This window comes from Dromaius novaehollandiae, chromosome 1, assembly GCF_036370855.1.
Source record: "Dromaius novaehollandiae isolate bDroNov1 chromosome 1, bDroNov1.hap1, whole genome shotgun sequence".
NCBI classification, from domain to species: Eukaryota; Metazoa; Chordata; class Aves; order Casuariiformes; family Dromaiidae; genus Dromaius; species Dromaius novaehollandiae.
In genome coordinates, this window is record NC_088098.1 from 78223334 (window position 1) to 78247161 (window position 23828).

The window sequence follows — 23828 nt, forward strand, 5'->3', positions numbered from 1 at the left end:
CCACCCCTTCATTTTTTTATGGAGCATTTCAGTTAGGGCGGGATAGCAGTGTTTAACTGGGACTAAAGAAGAGCCAAATTCTCAAAGTTTCATACAAAATTCTAATGAATGAATTGTTTAGCTAAGGCAAGATTAAAGTTTCTGGTAACTCTTTGTGACATGTGCAAATTTATGAGGCTCTTCAGCTAGCACCCACTAGAGGAGTGCCACTGATTTCTCCAGGGCAGTAGCAGTTGGCACCATGTGAAGATATGTTTCTTTAGCTATAATACATTACCTCGTAGACATGTAGTAAGATCCTTGCACAGGAGGGGAATGTTTTGCTCTGATGCTTTGCTCAGATTACTGGATGCAACTTGACATGTAAGCCCCCAAACTTTACCGCTATGGGTAGGAAAAATGAGGCTGAAGCAAAATGAAGCACTGATCAGGCTGCTCTATGACCAATTTATAGTCCAGTGGTCTGGAAGCTAAGCTGTGCCGAAGAGCTTTCTGGTAGCACTTAAGATACTTGCCTCACTCTGTAAAGCCCTGGGTCCTTTAGAATCGGAGGACTCAAAAGATAACCCCAGGGAATGCTCTGGCTTTAGCGGAGCTCCTCAAAGGCGCTTCCTTGCCTCCTTGCTGGAATTGGTAGTCTTTTGAACTTGAGAAGTTCGATTGGTAATAAGAAGGATTATCTTTATTAATGCCATTGTTTGATGTGTTGCACAGTCACAGGGAAAAATGCCAAATTGTTTGTTTTGTGTAGTGAACTTCCCAAGATGCAGAAGGGATATCCCGAGGCTGAGGGGTTACAAATACAAAACATGGGTAATTGATGCCTGGGCTTCTCCCCTCATCTTTCAGAGGAGCCTGTCTTTAAATCATGTGTCATTTACTATGCCAGGGAAAGGCACTGAGTACTGATGAGCCAAAAGATGCACTGAAGCACACACAATTCACTCTGGTCTGGAACAGATGGCAATGTTTAGTTTTCCAAACTGGCTTTCTGATCACCCCAAGAGTTATATATTTTGCTACCTGTTGCTGAAATTTGTTTTAGATCCTGATGGTTAATTTATGGAAACAAACTTTGCCCAACGTAGAGTACTTCAGCTTAATGTGCTTACAGCTGGGCCAGAATCATGGTGAAGTCTTTAGATTAGTTGGCTCAAAATTTGTGCGTTGACCTCCTAGATTGGATCGTTCCCCTCTTAATACACAATTTTATCAAAAAAATTTGTTATTGAAACTAGTTGGGATTAATTATATACTTTCTTTAAGTTAGATGAATTCTTCCTGTAGCAAATAAGTTTGGATGTTTCAAATAGTCTTTAAGGGACAGTCTGTATTGCTTCTATTGCCCAATCTAATTTGCTGGTTGCTAAGTGTAGAATTTGAACTCACTAGGCTTTAAGGGATCACCTTTGCTGCTCAGGTCTTATGTGTTTCATCACTATTCCTGCACTTACATTGTAAGTTTCAAAATATAGGCACTTTGCCTCTGTGTTTGCCTGTATAACAAATCTGATGACAAATGTGGCATGATGTTTAATGTTTCAATACATATGATTATATAAATGTTAGTAAATGTTTGTCTTGTTCGAGTACTAGGTCACATGCAACAATGCAATAAAAGGTAGTGTTATCTACAGTTTTTCTCAGAAGTCCTCTCACGTTGCAGAAATTGGTTATATGGGGCTTTCCAGCAACAGTGTGTAGTGCTTTATAGTTCCTTCTGTGTCTCAGGTGTATTATTTGTAAAATTACATGTCAGATCTGCACAAACATCACTGAGCTTTATGTTGGAACAATGTACAATATTGGCCAATAAATATGGTCTTTAATTGCCATTTCCTCTTTTGGCGTAAAACTGAGCCAGGAGAGGAAAAAAGGAAATTTGTTCTTTGTGTGTCTCACTCAATTTTCTTTGTTATGTCCTCCAAGGTCTCTAAGACACTTAAGAGGTGTCGTGATGTCTAGCTTATCTGAACCATCTATTAAATGCTGGCAGTAGGAGTCACGAAAGGTTCACTGGTGTAGACCAAGGCTTTGATCATGCAGGTAAAAGCGTGTGAGCTTTTGAGGTTCAGTAGAAGTGCAGTAATCTGCCTGCATGCAGTCTGCTCCTCTCCAAAGCAGCTTCCAATACTTTCAGACTTTTGTGTTGTTTACCCTCTCTCTCACTGGTGTTCTAGATCATGCTTTTCTGTATATAAAGACAGCAGCACAAAAACTAGTAAAGGACAACCTCAGCCATCCATCACAGTCACAGACTGTACAATCCTGTATTGTTGTAGAACTGACTCCTTTTTATAATAATGTTAAAGAAATCACTACACAGCACAAAAGGCAATTTTTTTTTTAAGGAATAATTTAAGGGAATCTCATTCTATCTTCTGTGGGTGCCAAACAAAAAACAGTGAATCAAAGCTACCACTTGGATTTGCTAGGGAAGTGGCCAAATGAAGGAGTTTATGCAAGGCTCAGGCACTAGAAGGGTTAAATCTGAGGAGAATGTCATGGTGATAGGAAACCTTATTCCCCATGTCACAAACAACGCTCAGGAAGCATCTCCCTTAAAGAAAGATTTCAGGAACATCTCCCTGTCATCACTAAGGCCCAAAATCTTGAAGGCATCCAGGATCTGCTAAGATTTGGCAGCGGGACCCAAGAGGGAAGAGTGGATCCCAGTAAATACTGTTCCTATACCTTCATTACAAAAGCAATAAGAGAAGTGAGACTAAGAGAAAAAAGGACATCTTGCCTGTTTTGTGTGGTCATTTGCCACGTTTGTGCCTGTTGTTCAGATATAACCTCAGCCTTCAATACCATATCACATGGAGGGTTTCTAGTCCTTCTCTGTAACAGTAATGTCAGGTTTCAGCCATTTGGGTAAAATCCTGGTCTACAGATTTCAAGGGGATCAAAATCCTTGCTCTTATCTTTGTCTTATGGTTCCCTGCTTTTTCTGTTGTACCGGTCGTGCCTCCTTACATTTCTTTGGCATTTTTTCCAAACAGCTTTTAAAGCCTCAACTTGCATATTTTTTTCCATTGTAAAGGCAGAGGAACACTTTGGGCAGAAGCTAGGGGTATAACACTGGCACTTTATTAAAGCAGTAGGAATTGGTAGGTGCCCATCCTGGAGGGATGTCTGTGGAAGCACAGCAAAGGCCATGATTGTAGTGTACATCAAGTTTCTGCACACAAGTGGCATTTTCACTTATGTTCCCTAGGATCTTCCCAGATGCTGGGAGGTGTGGGCCTGGTATTTCTGTCGATGTGGTCGGGGCAAACCCTACTGCTGCTGGAGAAAACATAAGAGCATCCAACTGAGACAATCCTGACAAAGTATTCATTTTAAAACATTGTTCTCTGGCTTTTCACATGGAAAGAGACAACTTGGTCTCTATTTTTTTATTTATGTTACTCTTTCCCAATTTCTTTATTTATGTTACTTAGTAGCCGTAACAGAGCTCTAGATAGCATTTTAACATGCAGACATTAGGAAGAGTTTATACAAGACAAAATAGGTATGGCTGACAAGATTTAAAACTTCTCAAACTAAGAATAGTCATCACCTAAATTGTCTCAAAAATATTCCATCACTGTGCTTCAAGGATCAACCTAATCACCCGCAGAGATCATAAAGGAAATTGCCTGGAGGAAGAAATGAGCATATTATAATGTCTTTGTTTTTATATGCTGCACTTTTGGTTTTCCAAGAACTGTGTGCAGGGAGCACGCTCACTTTGTTCTCAGAATTGCTTGTGTGCAGGACATACATGTATGCTAAGGACTTTCAGGAGGCTTTTTTTTATTGTTTTGCATTGCTTTTCTCAGTTTAAAGCAAGGACCTGATGCTGTGAACCAGTGGCAAGATATGATTTATGGGGAAACAAATTGTCTCTTAACCACTTGCTTTGCTTGTAGCTGTTGAAAATGTGAAACTTAAGGCATCAGGAGTAAAGTATGATGTCATCTGCCCTGCATTTCTTGCTCACCATCATAAAGATGATGCTTGTGTCTACCACTGTAAACCTTCTACCTTCTGTGAGTGGTTAACTTGTTACCGTGCTACAGAGGGTACCTCTATAAGCATTTGCAAGCTCAAGGAACGAATTTGTCGCTCTAAAAGTTGATCTAAAAGAGTGTGACAGGAGTTGTATGTGTTTGTACCTAGAGAACAAAAACATGCCTTTCCTAGCTCTGTATTTTTTTTCCCATTCTCCTATAAAGGAATTGTTGGCAGATTGAAATACTGCATGGCTCTGTGGTCTCTGAGGCATGTAGCATCCTTGTTCCTCTTTAACAATACTCTTTCAAATAAATATGCTACCTGTTGGCTCAGCCAGTGGGATTTCTCACACGTACACATGCAAAATATATTTCAAAGACTTATTTGTCGTGTAAGTTTTTAGTACTATTTCCCCTCATTGTAACTTTTTGGCAATTAAGGCGACTGATTTATACGATAGCAGTTAAAACTATTGTCTTGAGAATCGGACGGATGTGACGTTCACTCTTTATCTTTCCTTTTAAGTGAACAAGAGTTCCTGTCTTGTAGAAAAACAAGAAATTTCAGACCAAATCCTTTCCAGTCTTGTCTGCTGAAGGAACATTGGAACAATGGCGTTGTAGGCTGAAGCTGGCAACTGGAGGAGCTTCTTTTTTCATGTGCAATTGGAATCTCACACAGAAAAAGGTATATTCATTTCTACTTAAACTGATGATAAAATTGTACATGGTTATATACCGGCAGATCTTACTGACTGCATTCTCATTTGTTGTGCGACCTGCTGTATTAGAATTGGGGAAAACTTGGAATGGACAGTTTAGGACAGAAAGGGAGATGGGAGGGGCTGAGAAAAAAGGTTTGTTTTTTTTTATGTATATATATATATATTTAATCTTTGTCTGCTTTTTAAAATTAAGGAGTTAACAAACGAAAGCAATATCAAATTCAATCACAGTAATGCAGTGCACTTACTAAAAATATACCAGTAAGTGTGTAATCTGAGAATTACTATTGTTTTCTTTATTATTATTTTGTAGGCACATTCCCATGCTGTTACCACTCCTTAGCTCTCTTACAGGATTACTAGCCTTATGTCAGATAGGTATCAGCAGCGTTATATTAGACTTACTTTTTATATAGATCTTTCTTTTCCTTTCTTTTATAAATAAGGCAAATTCAGCTTTCATTTATATAGCTATGAATTGGAGCTATGCTACAGACATCAAAAAGAAGCAGAATTTGGCTCTCTGAAATGTATTCAGGTCTCTGCTTGGAGGGTTCTTTTAGGTAAAGGTGTGTCTGATCTCCTGGAATTAATATATTGCAGTATGGTATATTCAGGACTCTCTCATGGCTTGTATGATCACTGAAACTAGCCTGCCTGTATAAAGCTCCCTATAGCTTTCATCCATTAACTGCTAACCTCTTGCCACAGAATGCATCTGTAGTTCACCATCTGCATGACACTCATATCATGCTATCATTTTTAAAGGTCTGGCAGTACAGAAGATAGTTTATAGACTGCAAAATCTTTATATTCTTTCCTTGCTTGGACATTAGGGAAGAATGCAAATCTTACACCACAAAGGTGAATTGTAATACGGCCAACTTGGATGATCCAGTCTGAATGGTTTACTTATTCATCTTGGGCTGTCTTATAAATAACACTGTATATTGAAGGATTTTGTATGTGCAGTGTATTGACTTGAGTATATTGGAATATGTGTATGTTGGGTTGCATTTCCTGCAGAGGTAGCCTATATTTTCGTGCAATGAGAAGTGAAAATGGGAGCAAAAAATAGCTTATTTTCTAAAATATTTGCTTTTAAGAGGCATGGCTGGGTTGCTGCAAAAGTCCATGTGGATAACAGCTTTCTGAAATGTAGTAGAACCTCAAAATAACTAAAACATAACTAAAAAAAAGAAAATGGTGAGTTGCTGTGAAACAGAATAAATACCCCAAATTAAGAATATTCTAATCTCTGTCTTTTCATTTTAACAGATGTTCCTCTACACAGAGCTGCTAACAAAGCTACTGCTGGCCACTGTAGTATCGGGTAGGAAAGCATGTTTATTTCCAAATGCCTAGGAGCTATAACATATTTTCATTATTTCTTCTGTAAGAATTTTTTTTTCTTCACCTGTCTAATCCTGCAGTCCTGGTTCAGTGCTGGAGACATTGCTAAGGTTACTCGTTTTGGCTCTTTCCCTTGCAACATGCATTGTGTTGAAATCACAAGGACTCATTGAAGTCAGTGAGGCTTGACTGAACAAACTATGGAGCTTCTGTCCTGCCCTATTGATTTTAATAGGATTCAAGCAGGCACAAATGTATGAATGCATGGCACTCCTTAAAGGGTCAGGATTGAAATTAGTCATGCAAGGATTAAGTCAGTAGAAATAAAGAGAAGAATGCATTTTGCTCATGTGTATAATAATAAAAAAAAAATCTATGCTTGATCCTACTGACTATCATGTCAGATGTAGAGTCTGCCTAGAAGCTAGAGCTGAAGTTGTAGGACATGTGATGGTCAATGGTGAGAAATTCCAGCAGATAAATTCCTAAACTACAGAATGATTGTTTTATATTGCAAATTACATTATGTTTTGATATCTAGGATCATCAGCTTCTTTGCTTCAGGAGTCACCAGCTTCCCGTTGCAGCCTTTTTGGGAATGATCACATCAAAACTTTTGATGGTTCTTTCTACAATTTTGCTGGGGACTGCAGTTACCTCCTTGCTGGAGACTGTCAGAAGCGCTCCTTCACACTCTTAGGTGAGTTTGAGTAAGACACCAGGGTGTAACAAACACAAAATGCTGTAGATAGATGGCATTGCCCTGTGCTGGGTTCTGTCACTGAGAAGAAAAGACAGTGTTGCCAGAGAGGATGCAGCAGTGCATGAAACAATCTTAAATTTTCTCTTGAAACTAGGATTACTTATGAGGAAATTCTGCCCCTTTGGCTTCTGTTATCCCTTGATAATAAAGCTCATTCATAACTCAGCTGCCGAGGAATGGAGATTTTCTTACTGGCTCTTCTAAAGAGGGAAAGTGAGCCCTTTTTTAATTCCAAATTTTCTAGGAGGTTGTGACTGCTAATGCTGAGTACAGGAATAGGAACCACACAACTCTGTTAAAACTGATTTTACGTGTATACTAAATTCCCATGTTAAGAAAAATCCTGTCCTGCAGGATGAAAAGTCCTTGGATCAGGATGTGCCCTGGAAGCATTAGTCTTAAGGACAGGTGACACGTGGTATGAGAACCAAAACTATATGTTACTTTCATGCCAAGTCCTTTGGGTAGATATTCATATATTCACTAAGAACTGTTCTGTATTAATCATAGTTCAAGCAGACTTTTTGCTGACTGTTAAGTAGGCTGAAGTAAATTGATCCCATCCCTCTGAAAAGGAATCATATGTGCTGATTTAAATAAATCAATTTTTTCCCCACCTTAAGCAGTTCAGTACAATTTTTGTACTGAGGAAAAAATGATTGTGTGAATTGATTGCAGTATTTTGTGTGATCAAATAATTAAAAATGAGCTGAAGCTTTATGATTATATTAGACACATAAGCATGGCATAATCTATTTTTCATTTCAGTCTCAGTATCCATATGTGGGTTTGTTTTGTTTTTGGATACCTGATTGTGAAGTGCAATCTGCATTGCTGAGTAAAGTGTCTGGGCAGAGCTGGGTATCTCGGAATAGAAGATCCAGAATATGTGGCAAATTGAGCAAAGAGCTGCTGTAAAGTCAAAACTTGACAATGCACAGAAACAGAGAAGGGACTATGTCTGAAACCCCCACTCTCTTCTCTCCGAGAGCTCAAGGCAGTTGTTTCTATCTTCATGTGCTCCTTCTTTTGAGAGATTAAGAACGTGTTTTTCTGCAAAACCTGCTCCCACCTTAATCTCCCCATCCTTTGGATAACCATTATTGGTGTCCACTCCTTAAACAGCAGCTGAAATGGTTAGAGGGCATATCACGAACTAGGATATCCAGGCTCAGTTCTTCCCTCAGTTTAACTGATTCAGTCCCCTTGTTTTGCCACTAAGGTGTGGGTTGTTCTTGGAAGGAAACTAGGAAGGGTAAGAGCAGGGAATAGGACAGATTTTTGGGTACATCTCTTGTGGAAACTCTTCCAATATGCACTAAAGATTTCAGAATTCCTTGGCTAGAAACAGTAAATGGGAGAGAGTGAGTCTACAGCCTAGTGCTAGGTCATATGCCTGGGAGTGGGCAATGCTAGCTACGTTCTAGCCCTGATTCTGGGCAGTCTGTGTGTTTCACATTTGTGGAGAACAGACAAGGCACTGTTTACTCCAAAGGCCTGCTGAAGAGGGGAAGGTATCACTGTTCACAGATGGGGAGTGGGACCGGGCATAGGCTGGGTAGTCTCTCCCTGCCTGTGGACACAGACCCCAGCTTGTGCAGGGTATGATAACAATGCCTTTGTCACCACCTCCGCTATTATCTGCTACCAACCACTTGCGGCCTAAACTAATGTCAAGAGCCTGACCCACACCAAAGCTGCCTCATAAATCAAGTGAAAAGGGGAATTAATATCTACAACTACATGCTGATCAGGCATGAGAACCCATGATGGGGGGCCTCCACTATTTAGTTCTATAAATCTGAAGGGTGGAAACCTTTGTCACAAGTTTTCATTAATTTCTTTTCCCTTCCCTTTTGAAAACCCAGTCAGCGGGTTGAGCCCAGAGGAGTGTGTGAGAGTGACATAGGTTCTGGCTACTGATAAGGATGCCAAGAAACCTAATCACAATAGACATGCGCCTTAGAAGCATATAAAATGTGATAATAACAACAGCTCTTTGGAGCTCCCTCTCAGCTGGTGTGGGACCCTCCCCCTTATTGCGTCCTGCACACTGGAGACCCTTGCCTGACGTGGAACAGGTCGTATTACCCCTGCTTGCTCTGTATGTAGTGTAGTGTGTTATTTTTACCCTGTTAAATACGGAACTTGCTATATTGTTTAAACTCTCTTGCTTAAGGATACTGGTGTACTTAATAAATATCTGAAACCTGATAACTGCCTGGCTGTTTGATCAGTGAAGCGTTAAAAGAAAAAATACAAGTCACCCCGCTGGCCACAAGCGGTGTTTGTGACAACATTAAACAACTATGTGATTAAATACATGGAAAATGTTAGGTGATATTTTACAAGTTGTTCTCTTGAGTAACTGAATGCCCCCGATTTGTTCAGAACTAACAATATTTGCTTACGTCTCTTCAGGTGACTACCATGATGGGGAGAAAAATGGTTTCTCTGTGTACCTTGGAGAATATTTCAACCTTCACTTCTCTTTAGATGGAACTGTGACTCAGGAAGACAAAAGGTACTTATTGAAACAATGAGCTTTCCATCAGAAAAAGCAATGCGTTTTATGTGCTGTATTCTGAGAAATTCTTACTTTTCTTCACAGGGTTTCCATACCTTTTGCCTCCACTGGCATATTTGTAGAGAAAGAGGCAGGTTATTATAAAATATCCAGTGATGAGCATGGCTTTGTGGTGAAGATTGATATCAATGGGAATATTCAGATACTCCTTCGAGAAAGATACTATAACAAGACCTGTGGGCTTTGTGGAAACTTTAATAAATTTGCTGAAGATGACTTCAGAACTCAGGAAGGTAAGAGTAAGGCTAACTGATTATGCGTTGATGTACGCCCAATACACCTTTCCTAGTGGGCGATTCAACAACACCACAAAGATTTTGTTGATCTAGCAAAATGTTTCCACAAAACCTGTCAGGTACCTAATCTGGATGTGCTAAGAAGCTAATGTGTAAATAAGCTCTTTGATCTTCCTTTTTTGTTAAAGGGAATTACTGCCACAACTCATTCTTGAGCAAAACTCAGAACTCTGAATTTAGCACTTTTAGAAACCTTGAACCTTGAAATACAAAGACGAAGCTGATAGCTAAACAATGTACATATATGGGTGGGGGCGGGGCAGGGCTTGAAAATGCCCAGGAAAAAGAATGTAACAAATACTGGTTGATTCAACTTTTTTAACGCATTAGACAAGTAGGAATAAGAATAAATAGTCTTACAAGAGCAGAATAAGAACTCCTGGATGTTGCAGCTGGTCAGTTTGTACATGGATTTGGCAGGAGATCCAGTTATATAAAATGACTACCTTTTAATGACCTTTGCCTGCCGAAAAGGGCTGTTGGTTTGGAGGTGTACTTGATATCATGGCAACTCCAAGGACAGAGGTCTAGTGAGGGGAGAGACAAGACTGCTTTTGCTGATCTCTACATCTTTATGCAGAGTCAGTTTGTATGGGTGAAGACTAAGAGTTTCGGAAAAGCGCTAAATATGACTTTAAGGGACAGGTCATGATTTGTGGTATTTCAGAGTGTTTTTTTAACTCCTAGGATTTACTTGAAGAGGAAAGTTTTAGAGTAAAATACATGAATTAATATATTAAATTAATCATGTAAAGTATTTATTAAAAATAAATAATATATAGAATGGAAGAGAGGACAACACAACTTGAAGGACAGCCTACCACTGCTCCAGCAATGTGTCTTACTGACACTTGGGATTCATTAGCATAGCTTCAGTATATGGAAAAAACCTGATTTCATGGTATCTTAAAATGATTGATCAACTCCTCAGCAATATAAATAATATGAAATAAACTCAGCTCACAGAATTGCCTATTAGGGCTTGGAGACCTTTATGTCTGAATGTGCTGAGATTCGAAGTTTATGCCTTTTTCTCGAGACAATGAATAGGAGTGAGACTATTATAAACAGCAAGATCAGAAAAGGAGACCTTATTGCCAGGTACCTGGACCTAGAGTAAGATTGGAGAAAAGTCAAGCTATCAATGTTCAAATATTTGAGATGGTGGAGTTCAGGATCCTGCAAGGAGGAAGCCAGGCAAAAAGTATGATCACAGCACTGGACTTCAGGAGAGCAAACTTTGGCCTCTTTAGGGACCTTCTTGGAAGAATCCCATGGGTTAGGGCCCTAGAAGGAAGAGAGATCCAAGAAAGCTGGTTAATATCCAAGCTCAAGAGCAGTGCATCCCAATGAGCAGGAAGTCAAGCAAAGGGGGCAAGAGACCTGCATGATCAGATGAACAAGGAGCTCCTGGCAAAACTCAAACAGAAGAAGGAAGTGCACAGAAGATGGAAGCAGGGACAGGCCACTTGGGAGCAGTATAGGAACGTCATCCAAGTACGTAGGGATGCGACAAGGAAGGCCAAGGCCCATTTGGAATTAAATCTGGTGAGGGATGTCAAGGACAACAAGAAGGGCTTCTTTAAATACATGAGTAACAAAAGGAAGACTAGGGAGAATGCGGGCCTGCTACTGAATGGGGCAGGGGCCCTGATGACGAAGGATACAGAAAAGGCAAAGTTACTGAATGCCACCTTTGCCTCAGTCTTTACTGCTAAGGCCAGCACTCAGGAATCCCAGACCCTGGAGACCAGGCAGAAAGTCTGGAGAAAGGAAGACTTGCCCTTGGTGGAGGAGGATTGGGCTAGAGATCATTTAGGCAAACCTGACACCCACAAGTCCATGGGCCCCAATGGGATGCACCCACGAGTGCTGAGGGAGCTGGTGGACATCATTGCTCAATAATGTTTGAAAGGTCATGGAGAACAGGAGAGGTGCCTAAGGACTGGAAGAAAGCTAATGTCACTACAATCTTCAAGAAGGAGGACCCAGGGAACTTCAGGCCAGTCAGCCTCACCTCCATCCCTGGAAAGGTGATTGAGTGGTTCATCCTGGATGCCATCTCCAAGTCCATGAAGGACAGGAAGATGGTCAGGAGTAGTCAGCATGGATTCACAAAGGGGAAATCATGCTTAATGAACCTGATGGCCTTCTACGATGGGATGACTAGCTGGGTAGATGAGGGGAGAGCAGTGAATGTTGTCTGCCTTGACTTAGCAAGGCTTTTGATGCTGTCTCCCATAACATCCTCATAAGCAAGCTCAGGAAGTGTGGGTTAGATGAGTGGACGGTGAGGTGGATTGAGAACTGACTGAATGGCAGAGCTCAGAGGGTTGTGATCAGTGGCACAGAGTCTAGTTGGAGGCCTGTAGCTAGCGGTGTCCCCCAAGGTCAATACTGGCTCCAATCCTGTTCAACTTATTCATCAGTGACCTGGATGAAGGGACAGAGTGCACCCTCAGCAAGTTTGCTAATGATACAAAAGTGGGAGGAGTGGGTGAGACCCCAGAGGGCCGTGCTGCCATTCAGAGGGACCTGGACGGACTGGAGAGTTGGGCAGAGAGGAACCTCATGGAGTTCAACAAAGGCAAGTGCATAGTCCTTCACCTAGGGAGGAATAACCGCATGCACCAGTACAGGCTGGGAGCTGACTTGCTGGAAAGCAGCCCTGCAGAGGAGGACCTGGGGGTCCTGGTGGACAACAAGTTGACCATGAGCTAGCAATGTGCCCTTGTGGCCAAGAAGGCCAATGGTCTCCTGGGTTGCATTGGGAAGAGTGTTGCCAGCAGGTCGAGGGAGATGATCCTGCCCCTCTACTCAGCCCTGGTGAGGCTGCATCTGGAGTACTGTGTCCAGTTCTGGGCTCCGCAGTACAAGAGAGACATGGAGCTACTGGAGTGAGTCCGGCAGAGGGCTACTAAGATGGTTAGGGGACTGGAGCATCTCTTGTATGAGGAGCTGCTGAGATAGCTGGGCCTGTTCAGCCTGGAGAAGAGAAGACTGAGGGTGGATCTTATCAATGTGTATAAGTATCTGAAGGGAAGCTGTAAAGCGGATGGGACCAGACTGTTTTCAGTGATGCCCAGCAATAGGACAAGAGGCAACAGGCATGAACTGAAACACAGGAAGTTCCACCCGAACGTGAGGAAAGACTTCTTTACTGTGAGGGTGACTGAGCTCTGGAATAGGTTACCCAGAGAGGTTGTGGAGTCTCCTTCCTTGGAGATAAAGCCTCCTTCAAAAGCCATCTGGACACAATTCTGGGTAACGTGCTGTAGGTAACTCTGCCTGAGCAGAGGGATTGGACTACATGATCTCCAGAGGTCCCTTCCAACCCCAACCATTCTGTGATTCTGTGAAATATAAAAGATTCCCTTTTGCTGCTCATGGTTAAGTGTGTTTCATGCTGTATTTGTTTAACATTCCTGAGAATGTATCCTCCCTCTGAAAACACAGATTTAAGAATGCGATGAAGTATGTGACAGGGTCACTTCTTGAAAGAGTTGAAAAATAATAAAGAGAAGGTGACAGAGAACATGTCACCTCTTCCTGTGTGAGGAAGGCCCTGACTTCTGTAATTGGTGTGGACATGTCGACCTGTACTTAGTTGCTTGAAGAATAGAATCATATCTCAGTAATTCTGCCATGATTTTACTCGTAGCCAAGAGACCTTTCATTTAAGCTGATCAAGAACGAATTAGAATTAATTATGTTTGAATGTGTTGTATGAGTGAGGGACGTCACCACACCCACATGTTGTTTATCACCTTGGCAGCTCTGCTGGCAGGGTGGTTCATATGAGTTCTTCTTAACTTCTCCCAAGTAAAATCAGCTTTTGGTTAATTCGGACCAGTTTTTAAACTGTTGCAGCTAACTTCTAGGTGAGGGGCAGTGCAAGCAGCTGAGAGAGACAGTACTCTTAAATGGCAGACCTAGACAGTCTGCTGGTAGCCTGTGAAACAGTTTAACCTTTTCTTTCCAGTGCAGTTCTTGTTTGCTCTCCTTTTAGCCTGATTAGATCTGAGAAGATTGCTAAAGGTCAACCCAACCCAGGATATGAGCTTAGTTTTGTGGCTTAGTGAGCTGGTGGGACTAAAGGGTTACCTTAAGGTGGCCTGCAGACTGCTTGTGTTTGAAGCTTCTGTTGCTTCCTGCTAAAATGCAGGTGTGTTTGACTATCAGATTGGCCCTTCAGTTCTAATCAATTAAATATATTTCTAGACTGGATTTGTATTTATAATAAGTACATTTTTTTTTGAGTTTCAGAATAAAATGTACTGGAAGTAGAGTGCACAAAGAAAAAACTCAGCAATCTACTGTTGCCAAGATTATGGGCTTTTGTCTGGAAAACCCTGGGGAGTGCTGTGCAGATCTCTCTGTGTATGCAGAGTGTGTGTGTGTGTGTGTGTGTGTGTGTGTGTGTGTGTGTGTGAGAGAGAGAGAGAGAGAGAGAGAGAGAAAGAGAGAGAGAGAGAGAATGAATGCAAATATGAATGCGAGAGGTTATGGATCAAGAGTTACGCTATAGACAGTGAGTTTGTCAGACATCTGAGAAGTGTGTTTAAAACCTGTTTGACACAGCTTGCTTCTGAGAGTGCGGATCATGGTATAGAACTTTATTAATAATTTTCTACTTGTGTTGGGATGGTGGTGCGTTAAGAGAGGAAGCACTTGCTGCGTTTTTGGACATTTTACCTGCTATAAGTTGTATAAAGGTGGCACAAAGCAAAGGGTGCTTAAACTTAGTGAACACTGTATAATTGTTCTGTTCCCTTGGTATATTTATAGTCTTGTTCTATAGTCTGTAGAGTTGTATGCTATAGCTACAGAACTCTTATGACTCCTCACTGTAGTTTTGTCTGGAGCTGAGAATTGATATGCCACTTAGAGGATAACACAGATCCCTTTGTATACACTGCAGTGCTCACTTACAGAGCTTCTGGAAGTCTAAGTGATGTGACCCAAGCTATGGCATCCTAGCAAATTAACGTTTTACTGATAGGACCCAACTCCTCCTATTTTGAAGGTAATGGTCTTAGGTAGTAGCTGTTGAAGCTCCGAAAAAAAAAAAGAAAAAAAATAGGTGTTTCAAGGTAACTTGTATTTCAGCACTAGGCAGGCACATACTATGTTAGAAGATTGTTAGGAATTAGAAGATGGGGTATGGAGTTGCTTGCATTGACATAGTTAATTACTAAACCCATTCTTCCTCTAGAGAAGCACTCATGTCTTGTCAAGACTTACAAGCAGGACTGGATGTTTTGTACGTGGTTACTTGGCTATTAGGTACAGCAGTAGAAGCAAGCTAGCTGCCCCTTGAGAGTTTCTTACAGGGTGCAATATTGTTCTCTAGTTGTAAACATAACTAAAATATCAAAAGAAAGTTTCTGGAAGCTTTCCAATCTTTTTCTTCCAGATCCTAATGAAGTAGTTAATTTCTCCTCTGCTTTTTCCTGTAAGTTGAGTTCCGGTGCTTTATAGTGATCCTGTGTACGCTTCCAGGCCTTCCTAATTGAACAGGCTCCACTTTCTGACATGACTGCACACTTCTAACCAGTTGTCAGCCTTTGCTCATATCAGAAACACGAAGCTAAGTCCTTTCTTGGTGCTCAGATATCTGTTTGCAGCCCTCAATCCATTGCATTTGAGTGTCTCATGATCATTGTCAGCATTTTACAATTAGGGATCCTAAGCACAGGCTAGAACAAATGACTTTCATAATATAATAGAGGAAATTTGACACAAAGCAGACAATTTGATCTGAAATCTCCTCAGGGCACGCACATATGAGCAAATGGCCAAAAGAACATAAGCTTGCTGCGTATTAGTGGCTTCAAGTACATGTTCTTACCTTACAGTAAATGTAAGAGGGTCCGATGAGAGAGGGTCCAGCACAAGTTCATGTGTGCCTGTACCCTCAGTCTTTGGCTGGTAGTCTTATCTTTGAGTTGTCTTACAGTGATATTTGTTGTATTATGGACTTGGATATCTGGGTTGTGATTAAAGTTTATTTGTGCAAAGCAACTTATTCAAGTCAAACACAAATATAATAATCCATCATTTTAGTATTTTACATGTAACACAGTTAGTGTTACAACCCCCCCCCCCCGCCCCAAATGAATTCAGCATCCTACTATGCTTTTTTTGGCACCAAGAGAAAGCATTTTTCTGGGAATGTGTCTCCAAATTATAAATACATTAATGATAAAACAATACCCGTGGCTACTTTTTGGATAAAGGCTTGGTATTCTGAGCCCGCTCTGTCTGAATCTGCGATTGTCAAGCAAAATGTTCTAGCCTTTTAAGGTGCTGAAGCACAGAATTTATGATGCCACTGAAGACTGTAGTGTTTCAGTTAATGTTTTCTTTCCGTAAGCAATATAAATGCATGTGAATGAATATGCAACTTTCCTTTGTGCAATACTTTTTATCAGAAGCTTTTAAAGCATGTTCCAAATTCACAGTGATGGTGGTGCAGATAATATATACTATATTTAATGATTAAACAAATAAAGTTTTGAGTCATTTAGAAATCAAAATTTTGGGGGTATTTTTAGGAATAAAATTAACTTGATTTTAGGCAAGTTGAAAGCTTTTGTTTGGGCTAAATAAATAATCTCATTTTCTTTCTTGCATTTTAATTTAAAAGCAAAGGGGATAGATTCACAAGGGAATCTAGCTGTGATTGATTTGTAATCAGAGCAGATGAAGAGGGCTTGCCTCGTACCTATGTTTTTTATATGGCATTCATCTGACATACTAGAAACTTGCATTCATAACACACTCTGCTTTATGCAGAGTTTCAATTCAAGCTGAGACCTTTTTATTCGGAGAAGAGTGCCTTAATCACTGGGCTGCAGAGTTTTGGAGATGACCCTTTTACTCTCTTCTGTTGAAACTGTTCCAATTCATGTTCCTAATTAATTATTCATTGAACCAGAGAGGGCAGGGAAGACTTTATAGCCCATGACTTCAATATATATCATTAATTTCCAAACTTTTGGAAAGTTTTTGGTCCAAACTTTTAATCACATTTTGGTCAAGTTCGTGAATAGTTTTGCTTGTCTGGAAGCATGTTTTTCAGTAAATAACCAACTTGTGAAAGTTTATGCACCTTAACTCACAGTATTGTCATGTCTTGCACAATTTTTTGCGTGTGTTTTATACAGGAGTTACCAGAGCAATGGAGAATTTAAGTGACTGGCCTGTGGCCAGATGGAAAATCCGGGAGGTTCAGGAAGAGAGCGCAGGGCCCCTGCCTCCCACTCTTGTGCTTTAAATGCAAGACTCTTGTTATTACCACGTTGCCTTGTGTGAAGATCAGTTGCAAAGTAAGCGAGCATCAAATAAGTTTCAGATTTTAAGAGGAACTAGTGATTTTGAGTACCACCTATCTTAGAGAGCCCTTATTCTTTGGAAAGAGTGAACATCATCTGTCTGAAAATCAGATGAGTAAAAGTAGCTATTCTGACTTAAAAAAAAAAAGAAAAGAAAGAAAAAAGGAGGGGGGAGAAGAAAAGAAAAAGGAAAAAAGTCTTGCCAAAACATTTCAGTGTGTTTTCTTCAAAATGGACAAAGATACAAGAACAGCAATTAGAGTGCTAAAGTCGTAATCCAGTAAACAACATCTGTGATGAGACTCCCAAAGTCCTCGCTGCTGCTGTGCTTGCTGGCGAGTGTCCTTCTCCTAAGGGAAGTTATTTGGGCTATTAAAGGGGTGGGAGTTTTCGGGGAAGTGCAAAAAAGGTGAGATACGGTTTGTGCTTTAACAGCTACCTCAACCCATCTAGTATCCGAGAAGCAGACTGCACACTAAGAAACTGCTTGGGAATCTCAATTATTGAGCAGCAAGTTCTTGCACTTCTACCAGCCCTTATTATGGTGCATGCCAGGCATTGGTCTTTGAAGCACTCATTTTGGATCCAGCTTTGTTTTCATTACATTTTTTGACAGCATCCTTTTTCAATGCACTTTTGTCAAGACTTAGACCAAACAAGTGCTTTAGAAAAATCCCACCCAGGCAGTGCAGAGGATTCTGGACACAGGGCTCTAATGAGCTCTTATTTCACCCTTAGCTCAGAAATATTTTTACAGAGACTTAGCTACGTAAAGAAAGAAGAAAAACTAAACATAAAAGGAACAAAAGCAAAACAAAACTCTGCTATGAGGCTGCCTCAGTGAAGAGGCTGTGCGTCATAAATGCTCAGGGGAGGGATGGGGAAAGAGGCAGGGGGCAGGGGAGAGAGAGAGATCTGAAACGTTGATATATCAGATACTGGGGCAGGAATTGATCAAGATTCAGGACAGGCTGAAATACAATTTAGAACATCTCATTAACTGGGGAGAAGACTACTCAGCTAAGCCAAAAGACCTTTTAAAAAAGAATCAAATCACACATCATCAAGAAGTGAAAGGAGCTGTCCGCACAGAAGACGATAATTATGTTATATGGTTGGAAATACAGCATCAGAGAAGGAAGCTGCTCTATTCCTGAATGTGCCATTAATAGTATCACCTGCATGCTTAAGTAATTCCATGGGGATTTTTGGCTGTTTTGTTGTATTTTCCCTTACACCATCTTTCCCTTCCTACTTCCTCATACGCATTAGCAAAGTGCAATTTAAGTTTTAGGTGAAACCGAGCCCCAGTTGCAGAAACCAGTTCTTTTCTCTGCCTGTAGCATTCAGAACATTCCAGAGATAATTCTCCCTCTCCTCTTTTTTTTTTCCTTTTTAATTTTCGTAAGCTTCATAATATAGATGAAGTGTTTAAGAATTACCACACTCCTTAAGATGGCATGCAAGGGGGAGCATGGTTTGAAGATTCCTCTCCAAAGTGACCCTCTGCAGAAATAATTTATCTCCAAGACCCATATTTTTTAAGCATCTCAGTGGCCCCAGAGCTGCTTTGTGAGAGGTAGTTTCACATTAGAGCTCTTCTGACTGTCAGTGAAACTTTCACGTCCACCTGACGCTCTGGGAAAAGTGGCTATATATTTTCCTCTGTGTTTGATCTGTGGAAAAAATTATATGTATCTGTGTAGATGCATTTAGACCTCTTCCCTTCTTGTCTGTCATATGTTGTCTACCCAATTAGACTGTAGTTTTGGAGAGCAAGGCTATGCCACTGAATTTGGAAACCATCTTGTAGCTTCTCTCTGGGAGACTGGAGAACAGTTCTTGAATGCAAGATCCTCTAAAGAGAGATCCTCTCTCAGGCTGGTGAGAAAACCAGGGTGCTTGTGGCTTAGTGGGTAGAATAATTCTGGTAAGAAAATATCTGCGTGTTTTTATCTTTTCTGAAATACTGAGAATGTTCTTAATTATTCATAGATGAAGTGTGGCCATAAAATGTCCGTTGTCTCTTGTTTGCACTTCTTTAGAGCTCAGTGGAGATGCGTTTGAATGGCTGGGAAGCTGGCCTTTGAATTAAGAGACCCGTCACCTCTCTGCTTTGTGAACTGTGCTGAGCAGCTTTTAGTTCACATGAGCTGTTCTCCTATACCCCCATCTTCCTCTGCCTTCTTTTTACCTTTTCAAGAATATGGATTGCCTCTTACTGTGTATTTCTAAAGTAGCTAATTCAATGGTAGCCTGATTTTGGTTGGTACTCTGAAAATGCACAGGTTCTACTGAACCTGTATTATTGCAAGTAATAAATAATGCTATTAAGTAAAATACCGTGTATCTTCAGTGATGGCATTGCTTACTGTTAAGAGCAAAACTTCTGGGGAAAAACAGGCAGGCAAACATGCATGAAATGCATGCACTAGCATTTTATAACTGAAATGACTCTCCAGTCCTTTATCTGTTGCCATAGGTTACTTAAGGCTAAAGCTGAAAAATCACACCAGAAAAATATACTGCTGATTGAGCTCTCTTAATTCATTATTATTCTATATTTATACTATTGCATGTTCAGGAGACTTAGCTGGGGGAGAACCATGAGCTATTGAGCAAACCCAGATCAACAAAGTATTGCCTGTCCCAAATAGCATATAGTTTGATTTAAGGGCCTGAGGACTTTTCAGGGAAGAACTACTGCTCTGGCAAGTTGTTGGTAAATTGATTGCTCTTACATAGTGGCCTGCTGATATACAGATAGGCACTGGTGACAAAAGAGTTTGAAGAGCAGGTTTCAAAAAACACCAAAGCTTTTGAGATAATTTATTTTTAAAGTACTTTACTTGAAAATATTGATCATAGAATACAACAAAAGAATTAAAATAATACAAATACGAAGTAATACAAATGCTGCATAAAAGAAATACATAAGATGTTTAATTTTATCAGCACCATAGAAGAAAAGAATCTAACAGGGTGGGGGGGGAGTGGAAAAAAAATAGGCAACTATCCCTTCAATGTTAACGATTGTCCTAACCTTCAAAGACTAAGTTGTGAGGAAATGAGGATCTCAGGGTACCTGCTAGTGGGAACATCAACATGCACTTGCATGCAGAGCCAGAGGAACACTGCTGCAGGGCACAGCTTGTCTCTTGTTATATAATTGCGAGTGTAAAACTGCATTTTTACAAACACACGGGGATGTATTTAATTTGTCACCTTGTTTCTAGTGAGACTAGATTTTGTCAGTACTCTGATCTTCACAATCTGTGGTAACCTAAAGAGTTCAGTTCTCCATGTTGTTTATTTTTTTTTGTTGTTGGTTTTCCTGCGGTCAGTTCTGGCTGTGTGGATGGAAAGTTCATTCCTATAATCACTTCTCACCTGTCATCATTTCTTCTGAGTTCTGTTGACTTCTGTTGTGGGCCTAATTTAAGCTATATTTAAGAATTCCTAACTTCTAGTGTACCAAAAAATCTACAAAAGTCTGCTGGCATTTTTACAAACCTGTTAGTGTTCTCTGTATACGTTTTGTGCTTATTCCTTAGATTGGGAACGATCTTTGTACTTAGTGTGTCCCATGTATTTCATGGGTTTGTACTTAGTGTACAGCACTTAGCTCAGTGCAATTTTCATCAATGATTTGTGCTCATAGATGTTTCTGAAGGCCTTCATGAACATTGTTTGCTCAATCACTGTGAAGCAAAAATCCTAGAGAAATGTGTTCTTATCCAGTTCCTAGCTGGGAAATTCTCACATTTAAACAATTTCCTTTGCCTCACTAGAGAGACGTAAATTGGTATGGTGAATCTTAAGCATTCAAAAAATTTGGCTTCAGAATAATGAGTTCTTAAAAAAGAAAGAAAGAAAGAAAGACGTGTGTGCATATATCAGAAAGGGACTCTAGAAATATTCTGTGGAGGAGTCATTCTGGATTAGTCAGTTCAGATCACTGAGGGTGGTTTGCTACAGTCAATCAATTTGGAATAGAAATTCTTTTGATATTACAGTTTTGATTTTTAAAAGCAGCTTTTACCAGAATACTGCATTCACAGCAGCCAGTGATGACCACTTGTTACTCAATCTCCTAAACAACTCTGTCCTTTTCTTCTTTTTGATTCACAGGGACCCTAGTGAGAAACAGTTATGATTTTGCAAATTCCTGGGCTTTGCACAGTGAAAATAAGCGATGCAGGAGAGTACAGACTCCAAGCAACACATGCAACATTTCATCTGACATTGCAGAGAAGGTCGGTGCCCCAAGAGAGGCTTCTGACTTCAGTTCTCCTCCACCTGAAGTCAGTTTGCCTGCTTTTGTGCAGAGGAACAAAAATGCTTCCTTAAATTCCTGTTTGTACCTGATGCGCTCCTTCCTCAGTGAGTGGTTAGGATGCAAGGTGATGAAGATATCCATTGCAGGATCCTGATGTGTAACTTGGCATGTGATAGCTATACTGTGCACGGCTCTCACAACGGTGCTGAAAAGAAGCACTGCTAACTTAGAGAACCAGCACATGACCTTCTTGTTTAGCCTGGCAAGAGTTTAACAGTGAGCGTGTCTGGGGCTATATTCAGATGAGTGCTGCGATGCAACAGGGTCAGATGCACATGGAAGGTAGAAGTGACACATTTGCAGCAGATCTGTGCTGTATGGAGGCACACCCAGCTCTGTGAGCCAGCCTGGGGCTGAAAATGGCATGCAGTTGTGTGGTGTTTTGGGTTTTTTTTTTTTTTTTGCCGTGCTGTTCCTGACCTGATTACTACATGCCCTTCCAACAGATTTTGGCTAGTGCTAGCTCAAGATTTTTCTGCACTAGGCTGCCTGGTGCTGTAGAGATATGACCTCAGATGTTGCATGTTATGACCAATGTCTTATCTGCATGCAATGTTGACAAAGGAACAGTTTATTCCCCAGGTAGCTAATGTAATTTTTCTCTAATACTCTACCCTCTCTGTCAGAATTCTTTTGAAAACCATAGTGCATATTCTTCCCTCTCCTCCTCCCCGGCCCCAACTCAAACAGATAAACAAATGAAAAAAAACAGTTCTTTTTGGCTTAAAGTCTGAGGATTGCCGAAAGAAGCTTTCAGTATTACTTGGGAAAGGTGTGTTTAAGTAGTGCCTGTAGAATTAGCCGCTTAATTCCTTATTTGGTTCCGCAAACAGAAAACATCAGTTCTGAAGCCTCTCTTGGCATCAGTACTGCAAATAGTATTTGTGTATTTGTAGCAGTTGATGTTCATGGGAGTCACCAGAGTGAGGAGATGCTTCTGGCAGGCTTTGTCAGAGGAGATGTTCTCCGTAGGTGTTGCAAAGGCTCAGTGCCACCAGGTTATTTCCCTTGCCAGAAGAAGGAGGGGACTCCTTCAGTTACACATACAGATAGTAGCTCCAATTTGTTGCAGAGCTGTTGCATCTTGGCCAAGTCTGTGATGTCCTCTACTGCATCAGTTTTCCTCTTTTCAGTTTCTGTAAGTAAAAACATGTTCCTTGTTCCCTTTAGACACGAGGTGGACATGCACAGGTTCTCATCAGCTCTTGGGTAGAACAGCTTTGAGCAAATACTAACTGCATATGGTATTACAGATTGTGATTGCCATGGTAAATTGATCCTTAATCCGTTTAGAGTTTGCATCAGCTCTCAGGTAGTTGGTTTAAATCAGAGTGATTCTATGGATGCCAGATGTAATTTGTACCTGAACAACTGAGATCAGAAATTAGTTACAAGTGTTTTGCTATACAGCTCCTGTGGAGTGATACTTTTTGAACAGGACTTGAAGGATTTCTGAGGTGTAGTAGTACTTTCTGCAGTGTATCTGCTCTGCAGCTACTTTGAATGTTGGTTTCTTAGTTATTCAGAAAAAGCTAACTAAGCTTTGGATAAGCTTTCAAACTTCTGGCTATTCGTATATCCACTAACCTTTTGAATGGGAATATTTGTATGAAACATGTTCTGAAATTCACTCAAACATGCTCTTAGCACTGTAGCTACAGCTTAGCAGAGTCTGCAAAACTGACTGAGGAAATCTGATAATAATGACAAGCTGGAGATCTTGGGTGTGTGCTTCTTTCTAGAGCTGAACCTGTATGTGCAGAGCATTTCTATCAGGTTCTGGATTGATTAAAAACCTGACTTAAGTAATAGCACTTGGATCTCTTCAGCTGTGCCTGTGTGAAACCTGAAGGGCTATGATTTGCACAACTAAATCAAAGTGTTTCAACAGGGTCTGTCTGTCTGACTGCCACATGTCCTGATGGACAGAACTGCATTTTAAAACCAGTTACAACTCTAGAAGAGACCTGATTCTTGTGACTCATTATGGCAGCTGAAATTTGATCTGTTGAAACAAGTTGTGTTATTTTAGAAAATGTCAGCTTTTTATCTAAGGCCAGGGGGTGTCACGCAGGATGAAATAGAGGATGAAATACTGTGTGAACAGTAGACTACAATTAATGTGATTTTTATATGGATTACATTAAACATTGATGTTTTGTTGGATAAAATTTGCTCTCCAGCAAAAAATTAGCTACATGAAATTAGCTTCTCTCTCACATGAGTTTGCAAACTCACAGCATTTAACATTGGCTTAATTTATTCAATGTGCAAGAATAAACACAGTGCTATTAATAGAAGTCCAGCCAAATGAGTGCCTGCTGAAGAATTTAGAGCTTTTTAATAGCTTGCTTTGTTTGCTGGCTTCAGCTTTAGGAATGTAAATCTCCCCCGTCTTGCAGCCTCTCTGTGAGGCAGTCAGCTGTT

General features: G+C 40.5%; 1 protein-coding gene across 1 annotated transcript in view; it reads left to right on the top strand.

The window, feature by feature from the left end:
- VWF (von Willebrand factor) overlaps positions 1–23828 on the top strand; it is a 173542-nt gene that overhangs the window by 23385 nt on the left and 126329 nt on the right. Inside the window, exons 3-8 of the mRNA XM_026102396.2 lie at positions 4528–4689; positions 6005–6059; positions 6621–6779; positions 9264–9366; positions 9454–9662; positions 21194–21318. Coding sequence (XP_025958181.2) covers positions 4660–4689; positions 6005–6059; positions 6621–6779; positions 9264–9366; positions 9454–9662; positions 21194–21318 — 681 coding nt within the window. The 5' untranslated portion in view covers positions 4528–4659. The remainder of the gene's footprint in view (positions 1–4527; positions 4690–6004; positions 6060–6620; positions 6780–9263; positions 9367–9453; positions 9663–21193; positions 21319–23828) is intronic.